Here is a 15,020-nt window from a genome sequence, read left to right on the forward strand (position 1 = left end):
CTCACAGAGGATACCCTGGAAGAGGGTTCCCTTAGTTATTGAATTATGTAGTTATACTCAGTTGTCTGTCTCAAACGACTGTATTACAGTTCATCAGGCATAGATACAGTGTCACCTTACAGATCAATAAGCAGCATGTAGTCCTCGGGTAAGCACTGTGCCCCTTACCTTTTTCTAGCATGTTTGTTCTGCATTGACGTTTCTTCTCGTTAGTCTCAAATGAGTCTGCCCCTATTCAGGTATAGCCATGTTTATACTGTATCTAAGCTTCTAATTGTAGTTGGATCAATATCACAAGGAGGTAAAAGCGGGTGGTTTGTTTGTTGGGTTGGTTTTGGTTGGGTTTTATTTGGGGGGGGTGTTTGGTTTTTTTTTCAGATAAGCTGGATTTCCAACCATTAGGGTTCTGTATGTGAAAGGCAGTGCATTAACTCTGCTCTTAAATCAAAAGGCAGTGATGAGTTTAACAGAAGCATAAGAAACTATAATAAAGATTAGGGACATCATATACTACTCTAAAGAAATAAACACACTGCTTTTATTTCAAACTCCTAAACCATACCACTTTAATTTAATGCTTTTCTGTCTTGCATCTGATTGTGATACATAACTGTTTATATACCATTTTGATACAAACTCGAATGCATTATAAACAGTTATTTAATGCTGATTATTCCAAGTACACTCCTAGGGTTATTATTTTACCTAAGGATCAAACTGGCTATTGTAATATTCCTTTGAATGCAAACATTTCCTTCCTGTCTACCAGATAGCTAGATACTACAAACTTCTCATATTTATATCCATTGCCAAATAAAAGAGAAAGTTGTGTTTCTGGTCCTGAAATATTTCTCCAAGTAGACATAACAATGCTTTTGGCAAAATTGCATGATGGAGTGAGTCTTTCATCAACTGGCAATATGAAGAAAGCAGTATATTCACAGTACATAATTTGAGGCAGGAAGAGAAATTTTGTCTTAAAAAGGTGTGTCACAATCTGCAGTCCATGTTTGGAACACAAAGCTTTTTACTTTCACAACTGATAAGCTATGGCATTGAAAAAAAACAATTTGCTAAGAGCAATCACTCTACTGTTCAAAATATAGCAGTTTGCAAAACTCCACAGAAATAAAAATCATGCTGGACAGGATATGTAAAGTTCAAAAGAGAATGTCAAATGCAAATTGTTTTCCAAGCATGACAATGGTAACAAATCAGATTTTTTTTTTTTTTTTTTAAGGAATAGTGATAAAGATATCTATTTCCCAGTGAAATAACAAATGCAAGGACCAAGTTATCGAATCATATGAAACATGAACAGAGGGCTGTTTTGAGAAACAAAAAAAACCCCAGAAAAAAAGCTGATCAGTCTCGCCCCTTGGCTAGCCAGCACTTGCTACAAACAGTATGTTGTCCAGTCTGCCTTCCCACAATCTCCGAGGATCCGCCCTGTCTGAAAACTAAAAGACTTGCAGTAGCTTATTGTACAATGTTACAAGCAAGTACTACTTTAAATGCCGAGAATTTTTACCAGCTGTGACTGCATGTAAATTTAAAACATCTTCCAAGCCATTATATAGATTGACCTCTCTTTCAGGTCAACCAAGACAGAAAATAACATCCGTGAGGATGAGTAGTTTTATTCATATTCAAAGACACTGCACAAATAAGAGCTACCTAATTGAACTATGAATTTTATTTCTTCTTTGCAGCTCTACCATCTTCAGTTTCTTTCTTATACTTTTTGTCTATTTTAATGATTTAAACCTTTTTTCCAACTTTTCCAAGATGGTTTGTTTGTCCTGTTGCTCTCAGTCAGCCTTTTATTTTAACTTTCTGAATTTTCACCGATTTACCAGCAAATTCCTTGAAAGTAAACTTATTGTATTTTAGTTGTGGCCTCACCAAAGCCTTATCAACAAGTTATACATGCTTTCTGTGGCAATACTTCAACATTTAACTCCAGTTTACTTTAGCTTCTTTAATTACTTTCTGGGTAACTTCTTTTTAAATTGCAGGAATAAGGCCTATATGACTGTATTTTGAATATCTTTCTTTTCATATCTCTTTCTTTGTGTGGGTTTGTTTTGTTTTTTTTTTTTTTTCCTGAGTTGAATTGAACCTCTTTCTGCTGAGTTTAAAAAGTATGACCATGACTTTAACATAACAATTCTCTGAATTGTGTTTGGTTTTAGGATAGCTTTCTGATCTGCCCAGAGAGCTTTTAATAAATGGGCCAGGGGAAAGTTTCCTTTCTTCTGGAATAACATAGCAGCAGAAAGGTATTTTTTGTTATTGTTCCTGCTGCCAAGCTGTCATGGGCATTTGACTGTTCTGCCTCTGGAGAAGGGAACATTTCACTACCGTGAGAGTTGTTTTTATTAGATCAAAATAAAAGTATAATGGGCATAACTTAGAATCTTGCTGCAGGTTATTGCTCAAGGCTGATATATTTGTTTTCTGAGGTCTCATGAAAAGGCTATTCTGTGAATTCACTATTCTGTTAGTAGTGCTAAAAAAATAGTCACAGTTTTATTGGGAGCTGGAGGGAAAAATAGGATGCCCTGACAAAATTTGCAGACACAGTGAAGGAGATCGCTTTTCTTTTTCCACACAGAACACTTAGCCTATTCATTTTCTTATTTAAAACAGAAATAAAAAGGCATCATTCTGGTTTTGATGATACAACTTTTATTCTGAGTATATTTCTGATATGGTTATCATCACAGCATCATTAGGCACCATCAGTAATTTCAATGTCAGAATCCCAGACAGGCTCCCTATCAGGTTCTATACTCTACAGTCAAACCAGGAAAGCAGTCCATTGCCCCATGTCCTCTTACAGAAAGCTTTGTCTGCTTTAGCTCTACGTGTATATATTTTAATGTAATGTAATTCCCACAACTAAAAAATATGTCATTAGACCTAATAGTTACAACAGGCTGTGTGTAACTGAGTGAAAGGGAGCTCAAAGGAACCAGTCATAACAGTATATGACCTGTGAAGAAGGTGGAGAGCGTTTATCTTGAAATTGGAGTCTTCTGGACACTCAATTAGTCCAGTTTTTCATGTGGTAGAAAATTTGCTATTTTAACAAACAGATGAACTTTAAATAAAGGAAAAATAACATCAATTGTATTTTTTAATGTATTGGATAATGCTGATTTTGTCACATTTATATTTCAGAATGAAACTTTGTATGCAGATAGATAGTGCATAGATAGTGACTGCCTTCTGAGTTTCCCAGTGTTTAAAATCTAGGATATGAGAAAAATCAGTCCCATCATTTAATTTATCCTAGTCATAGTGCAAAGCTGGTTCTTAGAAACCATAGAGCTTTTGTCCTAATCCTTTAAAATGATTTTGTAAATGAAACAAAATTTTGATCTTTTCTTTTGACCAAGATTTCCCAAGTGGCAGATGTCCTTGATTCAGTCCTGCACAATTTCTCTGCAGTTTCACCTTCTTCTTTTAGATGACCTTAATTTCTTTTTTCCAGCATGGTGTTTATGCACAGATAGCAGGCCTTCTTAAGCGTTGCATACACTGGGAGAGCAACCAATGATGAGCCAGTAGTGGAAACTATTTAATATTGGGAAAGCAGATTGAAGAAGCATTTCAGAAAGTAAGGTTGAGATTGAAGACAGTTCCTGAAAGAATAGCAAGGCAACTTTAATCATCTACACTAGCCTTTAAGCCTGTTCCAAAGCAGTTCAAGGAACCAGTTTCTTAAAATGAACTTCTTTAATAGTCATGTCACCATTGATCAGGGTGTATCTGTCTGTTATCAGACTGTAAGTACTGTAGCATAGATTGACTGCTTGTGTAAATCAGCCTATCAGCCTTTTGACTCCATTGTGGATTTTGCTGTCTCTCTTGGAATGTATTCCACTAAGAACTATTTAATGGACAAATTCAAGTGCTAATATCTAGTTTCAGGCCAAGTATAAGATGGATACAATTTCTGAAACAAACACGCTAGACATTTCTTATCCACCTGAAGGGGAATCTATTCAAAATACAAAGCTAAAACTTTCTCCTCTTGCTGCTACTCAAGCTAGCACCCAGTGAACCTAATGGCAAAATTTTTCTGATGATCATATTCTGCTTTGTGCTTGGAATGCTGCTATTTGTGGTCACTAGAGAGCAGTGGCCATGTACCAGAGAGCGGGATTTGGCTCTGCACTTTGATATACTAGCTGGTGTTAGACACACAGATTTCAGTGGAGTGCTTTTGAAATATGTCTAACGTATTAAGACAATTCTCTTCCTTTCTGTCTTCAGACCAGCCAATTCAGTATGCCCATTCCACTTTTGAAGATGGAGTTGCAAAATTGACTGTCCAAGATGCCCTACCAGAAGATGATGGCATTTATACCTGTCTGGCTGAAAACAACACAGGACAGGCATCTTGCAGCGCTCAGGTCACAGTCAAAGGTGAATATCTCAGCCTGTTGTTATTACTGCAAAGATATCAGCCACAATATTTCTTTTTTTTTTTTTTTTTAGTCTTTGATCTTTAGAAAAGGTGATTATAAGAGGATTCTAAGTTTTTTCTGTTGTCAGCTGGGTACCTTTTCTTCCCTTGGAGGTGTCTGCAACTTAAATGTGTTAGTACTGTGAAATGAGAAGTGATATGCATCTTTCAGAAAATGGTATTAATGCTCGGACCTTACCAAGAAGGGTTTAGTGTGGTACAGCGCAATAAGGTTAAGTTTTGGAAGAGGTATTCCATTGTAGGAAAGGATGTCACTGCTCAAAGATAAGTAAGTCCATGAAAGCCGTAATTCTGCACTAGGATCTGAACAAACACAGTCTAGAATACCAGAGATCGCAGTGAAGACAAGAGGTGGCAGAATCCCACAGATAGATTGAAGAGTGAGGTAGTATCAATCAGTGTTATGGTCTTCATTCTTAAAAATCTCACCTGGCATCAGCTTATACAGGCATTTCGTTATAGCCTGGAGATGATCGGTTCCCTCCTTCTACAGTCACCCTCCCTCAGACTCCCCCTCTCTCTGCAATGCAGCCTGTATTTGGTATTTGACATCTGCAAATGATTTTTTTCCTGGAGTTATAATAGTTTGGCACTGCCTGTCCAACAGAGTGCTGGGTGACAGCTGCCAAGGGAACTATTCTATTTGTCTATGACCAAATAATATCTGCCCCAAATTTACACATGCAGCTTCATGAGAAACACACCCTGATACTTGGGATCCCAAGATTGTCTTAATTTGCCAATGTTCTGTGCTGTTTGTCTGCAGCACTTGAGTGATATGCCTGCCCTTATTCTGTCTGTATGAATCCACTTAAAACCCTGGATGAGCTTAAAGTGAAAACAAAGCAGTTCTGGTAAACCTATGAGTTAATTTCTTAATTACCAAATTGGAAATGAAGTCATACTTTCATTGCTCTCCTCTTCCCCCTCTGAAAAAAAAAAGGCATAAAGTTTGAAAACATTGATTTAAAATAAGCCTGAAACTAATCTGTTCTCAAAGCTGTCATTTATAATTTTGCTGAAGCATTTCATCTGAATTAGCTAAGGGCCAATTGAGAACACTCCACCTCAAGGGATTCTTCACTGGGACACAGAAACCAAAAAGACAGCCCCTCTCTTACTAGCAATTTCTGAGTTATTTTAGGGTTGACACACAATGTTAACGTGGGAGCAGTGGTGACCTAGTCTTTCCCGGGGTTTCTGTACTCTGCTGAGCTATTTAAGGCTATGTAGTGGCTGTTGTGAGTTGGGTTCCTCCTGTACTTTAGCTAGTCTGGAGCTAGGAAGCTGCATAGCTTAGTTAGTTCCTTTCTTTTGCATCCCATTCTATTTTTTGGGAGTTACGGAGTGTGCAGGGAAGAACAAAAACAGAATTAAGAGCATGTGTGACCAGTTGTAAAATCATGTGTTCGTTTTTGCAGCTTTAACTGTCCCCTCCACTTCCTCCCTAAAACTCATTATATCCCTGTTGCCATGAGGATTGCAGTAACTTTCTTCAAGACTCAGATCAATATGGATTTGCCTTCATGATTCCCAAATTTCTTCTCTATTCATACATCTTTTCCATCAGACCAATAATGCAAATGCTTATTGCATTAAAGTTTTCTGAGTCTCTGAAAGATGCTGCTAAGGCTTCTCTAAAAGCTCAGCTTCTGAACACAGATTACAGCAGAAAAACAATATATGTGCTGGAAAAGAGAAAGCTTCAAAATCCTCTCTTGACCAGACATTGATGTTTGGAACAAAGTTTGTAAAATCTGATTCTGAATTGTAACCCATCTCTCTGCAGTTCCTTTTTTGCCTCCAAGATTATTTAAGGTTTTCAGGTTTCATGCAGTGCTCAGTTTGTTCATTCATTGCTAGAGAAACATTTTCCTTTTTTATGTGAAAAGTGATTTGTATTTAAGACGGAATGGATGTTCTTAGCACATCATCAGGATCAGACTAGTGCCAGCTTTTCCTTAACTTGTTACTGTGGTCCTTGGACACATCTCTCAGTCTGTCTGGGTCAACATTTCACTTCATATTGTCATTTTTGGCTTTGCTATTCGAACACAGAAAGTGTCTCACGGAGGGGCATCTCTGCTGTGATCACTGGGGAAACTTTACATTAGGTAAATTGTCTGTCTTAACAGCAAAACTCAATTTTATTTTTAAAGGCAAAAAGCTCCACTTTCTGAATTAAATCAAGCTCACAGATAACTCAGAAAAGGCCCATATATCCTGGCAGCAAGACAGTGAGAAACTGTTCAAAGAAAAAAAACCATGATCATAACATAAGCCACATGTTATGAATTATAGTACAAGATGATACTTAAACCTGCTAGTAGATTACAGGTGCTATCTGCCCACATGTAATGTTTTCTGATTATCTTTTGTGCATTCTTTGCCCTTTAGAAGATTTGTTGCTTTGTTTTTGTCAAGGGAAATTTCCTTTTGTGGGATTATTGTAGGAAACAACATTTTAAAGGCTCTTTGCCTCATAAAGGACTACTGTTCCAAGTCCTGCTAAACACAAGGAGGGGGATTTTTTCAAATACTTTCAGTACTCTTTGCATTGGGCCCTGCGTACTAGCTAGGCTTACTGGGCATAGCATTCCTTCTGACCCATCTGTCTCGGATTAATTTATGGTTGTCTTTTGCTTCCTTGTTATTAATTCTGCCTAGCATTGAGCAACCTCAGTCCTTCCTTCGGTTTACATGAAAAACACTGAAGGTACTTAGCTGTTTGTAGGAGGTTTTTGGCACTGTGTCAAAAAAAGTCCTACACTTCATATGGGACGGGGCATAAGAAATGCAATGATATTAAAAAAAAATCAAAATAAACAGTCTTCTGGTTTTTTTTTTTTTGTGACAAGAAAATAGTATCTTCAGATCACTTAAATGATCTGATAGCTGCGTAAATGGCGATGGAACCATTAGGTAGTCCATGGAGAATCTTAAGTTAATCAAGGTGAAGCTAAATTTGGCTTGTAAAAGACTAAGTAGACTAAATTGAATCCTCACAGCTACCTTCCTGTGACAGCAGTATCTTACAGATGACATACAGGTAGAGATGAACTACAGAGAATGAGCAGTACTTCTTTGAAAATCCAGCTTAACAAATGTCTTCACTGCTTTTTTGAACAGAGGCCTAATACTGCCTCCCTTGGTGAGCAACTACTATTCAACTAATACTGCTACTCCGGTTCATTGTCTTTTGACCTCATTTCTCCCTCCCTGCCAGCAGTGCACTTTCCTGACTTCACATCTGTTCCCCTTTCTCCCATCCGCTACTTTCTGTTCACACTTCTTTTTTTTTTGTTTTAGTGCAGCCACCCCAGCATAAGTGTCTATGTTGGGAAGCCTGTATTCCTTACAATCCGATTACTGTAGGCACTCATTGATCATTGGACGAGCAGATTAGAGTCACCTGAAAGCCTGTCAGAGTCCCTGCTGTAACCAGTTTATCAGAGCAGTGAAGGAAGATGCTTTCTGGAAAACCAGTTCTTTTTGCTCCTGTCACTCTTCCTTCTGGTGTGTGTGGGACCATAAAATATAACCAGGTGGAAGAAAGGCTTTCAGGTAGGAGTCTTTTCTTCCAGTCATGAGAGATGCTGTCTTTAGGTTGTGTGTTGTTTTTCTTTCTATCTCAGACTGACCTCCCTTAATCTTTCAAAGAAGGTTATCTCTGCAATAAGCAACCTCTCTTTCAAGACTTAATTGAGAGGTTACAGCTTTGTTTCTCTGATATATATATTTCTGCCTAAGGTACATGAAGTATGATGTCTTACTTCCCTACAGTGATTAAATATTTGCAACAGCTTTTAAAAGTCACTATTTATTTGAAAGCATCTTGCTGTATTTCAAGCATTACATAAATAGAAAGGACTATAGAAGACTTTCCAAAATATACAAGTCTATCCTTTTCAAATGTCCAAATGGCATTTCGAACCAGTAACCTGGTGGAACCTCTTGGCTATGTAAGAATTGGCTTCAGAGCATTAAATGAAAGGGAGGGGTTTTTTTATTATGGTGTTGAAAGGTTAGAGGTAATCTGTCATGAGCATCAAAGAAACTCTGTTCCAGTGCTTTCCGTAATGTCCCAAAGTTCTTAGTTCAGAGCACTCCCTATGGGTCGCTAACAGTTTGTAAGACTAAGGTTCTTTTTTTAAAAAAGAAATTGTCTTCTTTCAGCACCTCAGCACCAAACATGAACCACAATGCCACTACAGACCCAAAATGAAGGGCAAAAGCAAAACATGCGTGGGAGCTTTTAATGATACCGGATTTGTGCCATCAATATAAATTATGTTCTCTAAAGACAGCTTCTTGATATAAATCTTTTCCAGTCAAAGGGGAACCAATTTTGGGTTCAAATGAGAGATGAGTGCTTGCAGAATGACACAGAAATTAAATGAGATGCTGACAGAAAAAAGACATGTTTAATTTCAAAAGAAAAGAAAGAAAAAAACCCCTCCATCTTACATCCTATGGTCTTCTCAACTGTGAAGCAATCAAATGTCATGAACAGAGGTACCAGAATGACAGAAACCAGATGGTTATTGTAATAGCCTTCGGAATGGCCCTGCGTTGGCCAAGGGGCAAACTGTCCGAGCTTGGATTGCTGAATTCTATAATGCTCTGTAGTTTCAGCCGAAAAGTGGAAGTCATCAAAATACATATAAAAATTGTTAATATATGCCTGAGTAATTTTGAAAGCATGGGCATGATGTTACCCCAAAGAATGTTTCCAAGAGCAGCTGATGTGGATTAGCTAATGGGAACTCAAACCGTCAGCCATCAAGCTATCTCATAGGATTAGCTAAATTTATAAAACTCTCCAGAAATGACTGTTGTGCAGGTGGGTTTGAGGTAGGCATGCTGGAGGATGGGAGGAAGCCCTAACTAGAATTAATCGCTGAAAATTGGTCCCAAAGCATCTGAGAGTCAGATGTAGCATTTGTTTTCCTGCAGGAAAATTGACTTGGTTTCTGTCACTAAATATCATTTCTGTCTGAATTCGTTTTCTCATGTAGTTATGAATTCTTCCAGCTTATGTGACTTCTGTGAATTGACTTCCAAGCTAGCTTCACTGATGTTCTTTCCCATGACTACTAGGTTAACTTGAATTTATCAAAGCCCAGCCCTGGTGTGCAAATATTGTGAAACAAATGATAAAGGGCAAATGGACATTTTAGTCATTTGTGTGCCATCAGTTATGATGATACATCAATCTAATGATATATCAGATGGATTTACCAGAAAAGAGGAATTTAGTCAGTAGAATGATTATGCAACAATTAAAACCCCACATCACAGGTAAAGTGGCTAAGTACTAGAAGTGTCCTGTTTTAACATCTAAGCTTTTCATCTCTAGTGCCCCATACTTAGGCAGAGCAAGAGCCACAAATGGTAAAGTACCTGTGGGATTGATGTTTGACTTCAAACTACAAATCAAAGGGTGACATACTTTTTTAAGCAAGTTGTTTCCCAATGTTAGAATTAAAATTTTAGAGGCCATAAGACAGACCCTAAGGATATACCTGTGTCTACTTTTTTCGCTTTTTTAAAAAGGTAATTAGCACTTCTCTTAGTGTGAGTTTTGTTTCTTTCTATTAATTTCTCTTGAATTTAGGAGCAGACATGTTGACAGTGTTTTTTGTTTCTTCAGATTAGTCTTAAAAACTTCAGAGTGTTGATCAAGCATCTAACTGGGTTGCAGCATAGAGTGCTTAGGTTAGTATGGCCAACCAAACTGAAAACAAAGCTGATAAGAAAAGCCCAGGGTCCCCATGCTGGAATTTACCAGTTTTGGGGGGGGTGGGAAGGTCTTTTGGGGTGGGTTTTTTTTGAGGAGGAGGGGTGGGTTCAGGATAATGTCTTATTTTGAGATATTTTTAATGTAAATTCATCAAGAAGAGATGATTGACCACAAACAATGCCATGCTAGAAATACTGTATCTTTTCTGGACATCAATGTGAAACACGTCTTGCTTTACATTTCCGTTTTGACACCAACTTTACCCAGAAACACAATATTGATGGGTTTTTTTTCTTTTTTTCTTTTTTCTTTTTACTAGTCTAACTTCAAATGTATCCTTGCTCTCAAACTGAGTCTTATTTGTCTGATTTGAGGAGTTCCTTAACAGCATGCTTAGTACAGCATCCTTTTGATGACTTCCTCAACAGAGTGAGCAGAACTATTTTCATATTACCACAGGCAACTATTCTGTTGCCAATGTGGATTTGCCAGAGGAAGGAAGGAAGGACTGTAGGAGCTGTAACTTTTTATATCAGGGGCATCCTCAGCAAACACTTGCGCTTTATGTGATTGCCCATTCCTATTGTGCTGCCGTTGCATTTCAGTTCATGCACAGCCCAGTTCATTTCCTAATGGAAGTAGTATCTCTATACATCATGATACACTGCAATTAAGTCAAATTATACTTGGGCAGCCACACAAAACATGGAGAATGTACATGTGAAGGTGAAATTCTCCTCAGCACTATGCACATTTTCACTGCAAAGCTAACCTGGCTTGATCTATCATAAAATGAAGCACCTTTTTCGCAGTTCTCCATGTCAGACTAGTATCTAATGCTGGTGAGTGTGTTAGCTGTGGGCCAACTGAGCTGCTTTAAACATGCATTTAGCAGGTGTATGTGCTCAGACCTTCTGTGTAGTTGCTGCCAGTGGTAGTGACAAAAGCGCGATTACTTGATGCAAATAGCAGAGGTAGTCATTAATAAGGCAGAGAGTTCTGAAGGCAAATGCAAGCACCACTTCTGCTCCAAAACATTCCAGTAAGGCTGTCACTGGTTGGCCAGCTGACTGCAAAATGATCCGCTGTGAACTCAGCTGGCTACTTTGTATCTCTGACCCATGCTCTCTACATGGAGATTTTTTACGACTAAGTGCAGAGGAAGGTGCTGATCCCTTCTCCCTGATATTCACTGATAGGATGCATGGGAATAGTTCAGAGCTGTGCCTGGTGGAGGTTTAGGCTGGACATTAGGAAGAATTTCTTTAGCAAGAGGGTGGTTAAACACTGGAACAAGTTTCCTAGAGGTGGTTGATGCCCCAAGCCTGTCAGTGTTTAAGAGGCATTTGGACAATGCTCTTAAGAACATGCTTTAACTTCTGGTCAGTCCTGAATTGGTCAGGCAGCTGGATTAGATGATACTTCTGGTCAGTCCTGAATTGGTCAGGCAGCTGGATTAGATGATCACTGTAAGTCCCTGCCGGCTGAAACAGCCTGTTCTATTCTGACTTTCTCCCAAATCATGAGTCTAACTGGTGTAGCCAGCCCTCTGAGAGTGGGATTTCTGAGGTGGCATCTCTTTCAAATGCTGTGGATTGAAGAACAAGCTAGAGCAGACAAAACAGAGGTTAAAATGCTGATGACCTGGTGATACACCATACAGAGAGAAAGACTCGGTAAAGAAGGAGCCTACATGGAGCTGCAGGCTAGGGCTGGAAAACTACCCTGCAGTAAAATAAATAGAATGCCAGATTGGGTAAAGTGGAACTCAGCCTCCTTTGTATATCCCTAACCATCCTGACTAGAATAGGCTTAAATAATTGTCAGTTTTAGGTTAACAGTTTTTCTGTGTAATGGAAGGCATGTAATGGATGTACTGCATCCAGAATTGTCCCTGCTTTTCAGTGACAGCATCTCCTCAGGATAATTAAATCATGCCTACCGTTTACAAATACAGGTTATAACTGCAGAAATAAATGATGGGCGGTAGATGCATAAAAAACCACTGATAGGCTATTAAGCATCTAGTTCTCATGACCTAAGTATGCAAAATGCATACCAACCTGAGATCTTTAATAAAGCAGAAATAGCCCTACATGTCTCAAGAACATACAGGTCTCATATTTTTTTATGCCAGTATAAATCAAGTTTGTAATTCTTGGAGAACTTGTAGAAAATATTTTCACCATATTACTTCAGGCCTGAGACAGAAAAATACTTTACAGGAAGGCAGATGAGACAAGTGCCCTAATATCAATTTTCTGCTCTATAAAATCTGTTATTTTTTTGAGTTGGTATCATTGTTAACGTGAGATCTGGTAAAACATGGATTTATTTACAATGAAAATATATGGAGATGTGAAACTCTTTTCAAGCTCAAGAATTGTGTGTGAACCTGAGTTTTGCTTTGGGAAATTTTAGTGGAATCTGCTGCTTCTCTCTCTGGGCTTGCTCACACAGACAGCTTTTTAGTTATGCATTCTCCTCAGCTCACTTGACTTATTAGCCTCTGAGCCAAAATGATATTTAAATACCATAAATGGTAAATGTTGCTGAGGCAGCCCTTTCGCACTGCTCAGAGTAGGCATTATTTGGCAGTTAACCACATGATTCTGGCAAACAGATTCCTTGAGTATAATTAAATCTCTTATAAGACTAAACACTGCAAGTTGTTTGCAGAGTTCTGAACATAAGGCAGCAGATTTTCTATTCTTTGTGCAGTCTTGGCTTGTAACCACTTGTAACTCTGATCTTGTGCAGCTGTGTTATTGCATTGAAAGTGTGGATATGCAGTGCTGCAGCTGACCCTTCTTGAGCCAGGGGCTGGACTAGGTGATCTCCAGAGGTCCCTTCTGAACTCAGTTATTGGTTGATTCTGTGCAGTGTTGAGCATGCTGAAGTCATGATATTTCAACAGATGTCAGCATTCTGCAGCCCACATTAAAAAGCCTTCAGTCCGTCTGGGTAGGCAAATGAACAAGAAAATTTACTGGAATATATAATGTCCATAAAATGTCTACTGTTTGACTGCAGGCCAGGTAAAACCCAGGTTAGTCTTTGGAAACCTTCTGAAAGTTGCATCCTGATCTGGATGTTCTTCTTCACTCTAAATTTAACATCATATCTGGGAATGGAAATGCCACAGTGAGGTTATTGATCCTTTTTTCCTTCTGTCCGAGTGCATAGATTTACCTTACATCTTCCACCTTAGAAAGTAAATGGGTGGTTGTATACTTGCACTTAAGCTGTTACATGTGTATTGCACAATTGATTTGTAGTAGGCTAACTATTCAGCATGAATTTTCCTCTTTTACATATACACCCTCAACACAATCCCTTTCTTATCAATATAAAGATTGATAAAGAAAGATTGTGTTCAAGCAGTGTTCCAATCCACGTCTAGGTTTAAAGAAATTCAAGTGTATTTTGGCTTAGGCTGACAGCTAACATTAAGACTCCTCTTGCAGTAATTTCCAGTCTGCAGGTATGTGATGGTTAAATTTAAGTAAGGACTCTATAAACCCTGGATTGAGAAAAGTAATTTTTATCACCTTAAATTTCCATTAATACAGGTTAATAGAAAAACAGACGTGTGATATGGTCGCTGTAGATAGATTAACTTACTGTTGGTTACACAAATGCAGGAAGACAGAATGGAAGATTAATAGAAATAGTTGTCTATCAGAGGCAATATATATATTTTAAGATTGCCATCCAGATATGCTGAAAATCTGTATTTTTGTAAGAAGCTGGAAGAGTTTAAATTCTCCTTAATCTCTGTGGATTTAATGCACTAAGTGGCTTTTTTTAAACATAGATATGGATACTTATTAGAGTGTCTTTCTAACAAAAAATGAACCCTTAGGGGTAAGGCAATGCTGTGGGAAAAGTCTATATTCCTTTTGTTTTGTAGAAACTATATGTGAGTAAATAAGGTACCCTGCAAATGCTTTGCTTACTATTTCTGGTGTCCCAGACTGTGTTTCCCACTGAGCTGTGCATATTATTACTTGCTGTTTCCCAACATTCATCCATATTAAAGCCTGAGGAAAGGAAAAACTCATAGGAACTCTGTAAGTTGTGGACTTTTAAATCCATGACCCTGTGTAACACCTTATCGAAAGCCTGTTGAAGTGACAGAGACCACTGGCTACGAGATAATGCCCAGCTGGGTTTAAGTATTATGCCAGGCCACAGATCTCTGCAAAAAAATTGTTAAACTTCTTCATCTAATAATTTTACAAGAGCTTTTGACAATTCAGTGCTCTGTGAGAACCCTTTGAGAAAATCATACTATCTTCTGTATTATCTTGCATGATTTAACCTGCATGAAACCAACAGCTGTGGTTTAAAAAATTCTGGCAGTTTCTATAGGCTACTGTAAAATACACAAAACAAGTTATTGCTATGTACCTGTGTTTTATCAAGCACACCCTGTGTAGTGTTTTCTGATGTTACTCATGAATTGCTTTGACATGATCCACCTGTATGGAAGTCACTGCAGCAGCAGAAGTTGACTGGGAAAAGGAAAGGGAGGGAGAAAATGAACTGCCTGGGGTGTAGGGTTTTTTAGTGACTATGGCTGTGTCTTAACTCTTACATTCCTTTCGTTCTTAGAGGTGAACCAACTCCTACTTGAAAGTAACAAGTAGTAATAAGTAGTAAATGGTGAGGCAGAGGTTAAATGGCTATAGGCGATTAGAGTGCATTAGCATAATAGGAAGAGATCAGATCTCTTTTTCACATCCAATTGATTAAGCTTGGGGATACATAGATGTA

General features: G+C 38.2%; 1 protein-coding gene across 2 annotated transcripts in view; it reads left to right on the forward strand.

Moving 5' to 3' along the window:
* MYLK (myosin light chain kinase) overlaps positions 1 to 15,020 on the forward strand; it is a 218,269-nt gene that overhangs the window by 109,092 nt on the left and 94,157 nt on the right. For both annotated transcript variants that reach the window (XM_065671419.1, XM_065671420.1), the window contains one exon: positions 4,285 to 4,437. In XM_065671419.1, coding sequence (XP_065527491.1) covers positions 4,285 to 4,437 — 153 coding nt within the window. The remainder of the gene's footprint in view (positions 1 to 4,284; positions 4,438 to 15,020) is intronic.

The sequence above is a fragment of the Lathamus discolor genome, chromosome 3, assembly GCF_037157495.1.
Source record: "Lathamus discolor isolate bLatDis1 chromosome 3, bLatDis1.hap1, whole genome shotgun sequence".
NCBI lineage: Eukaryota > Metazoa > Chordata > Aves > Psittaciformes > Psittacidae > Lathamus > Lathamus discolor.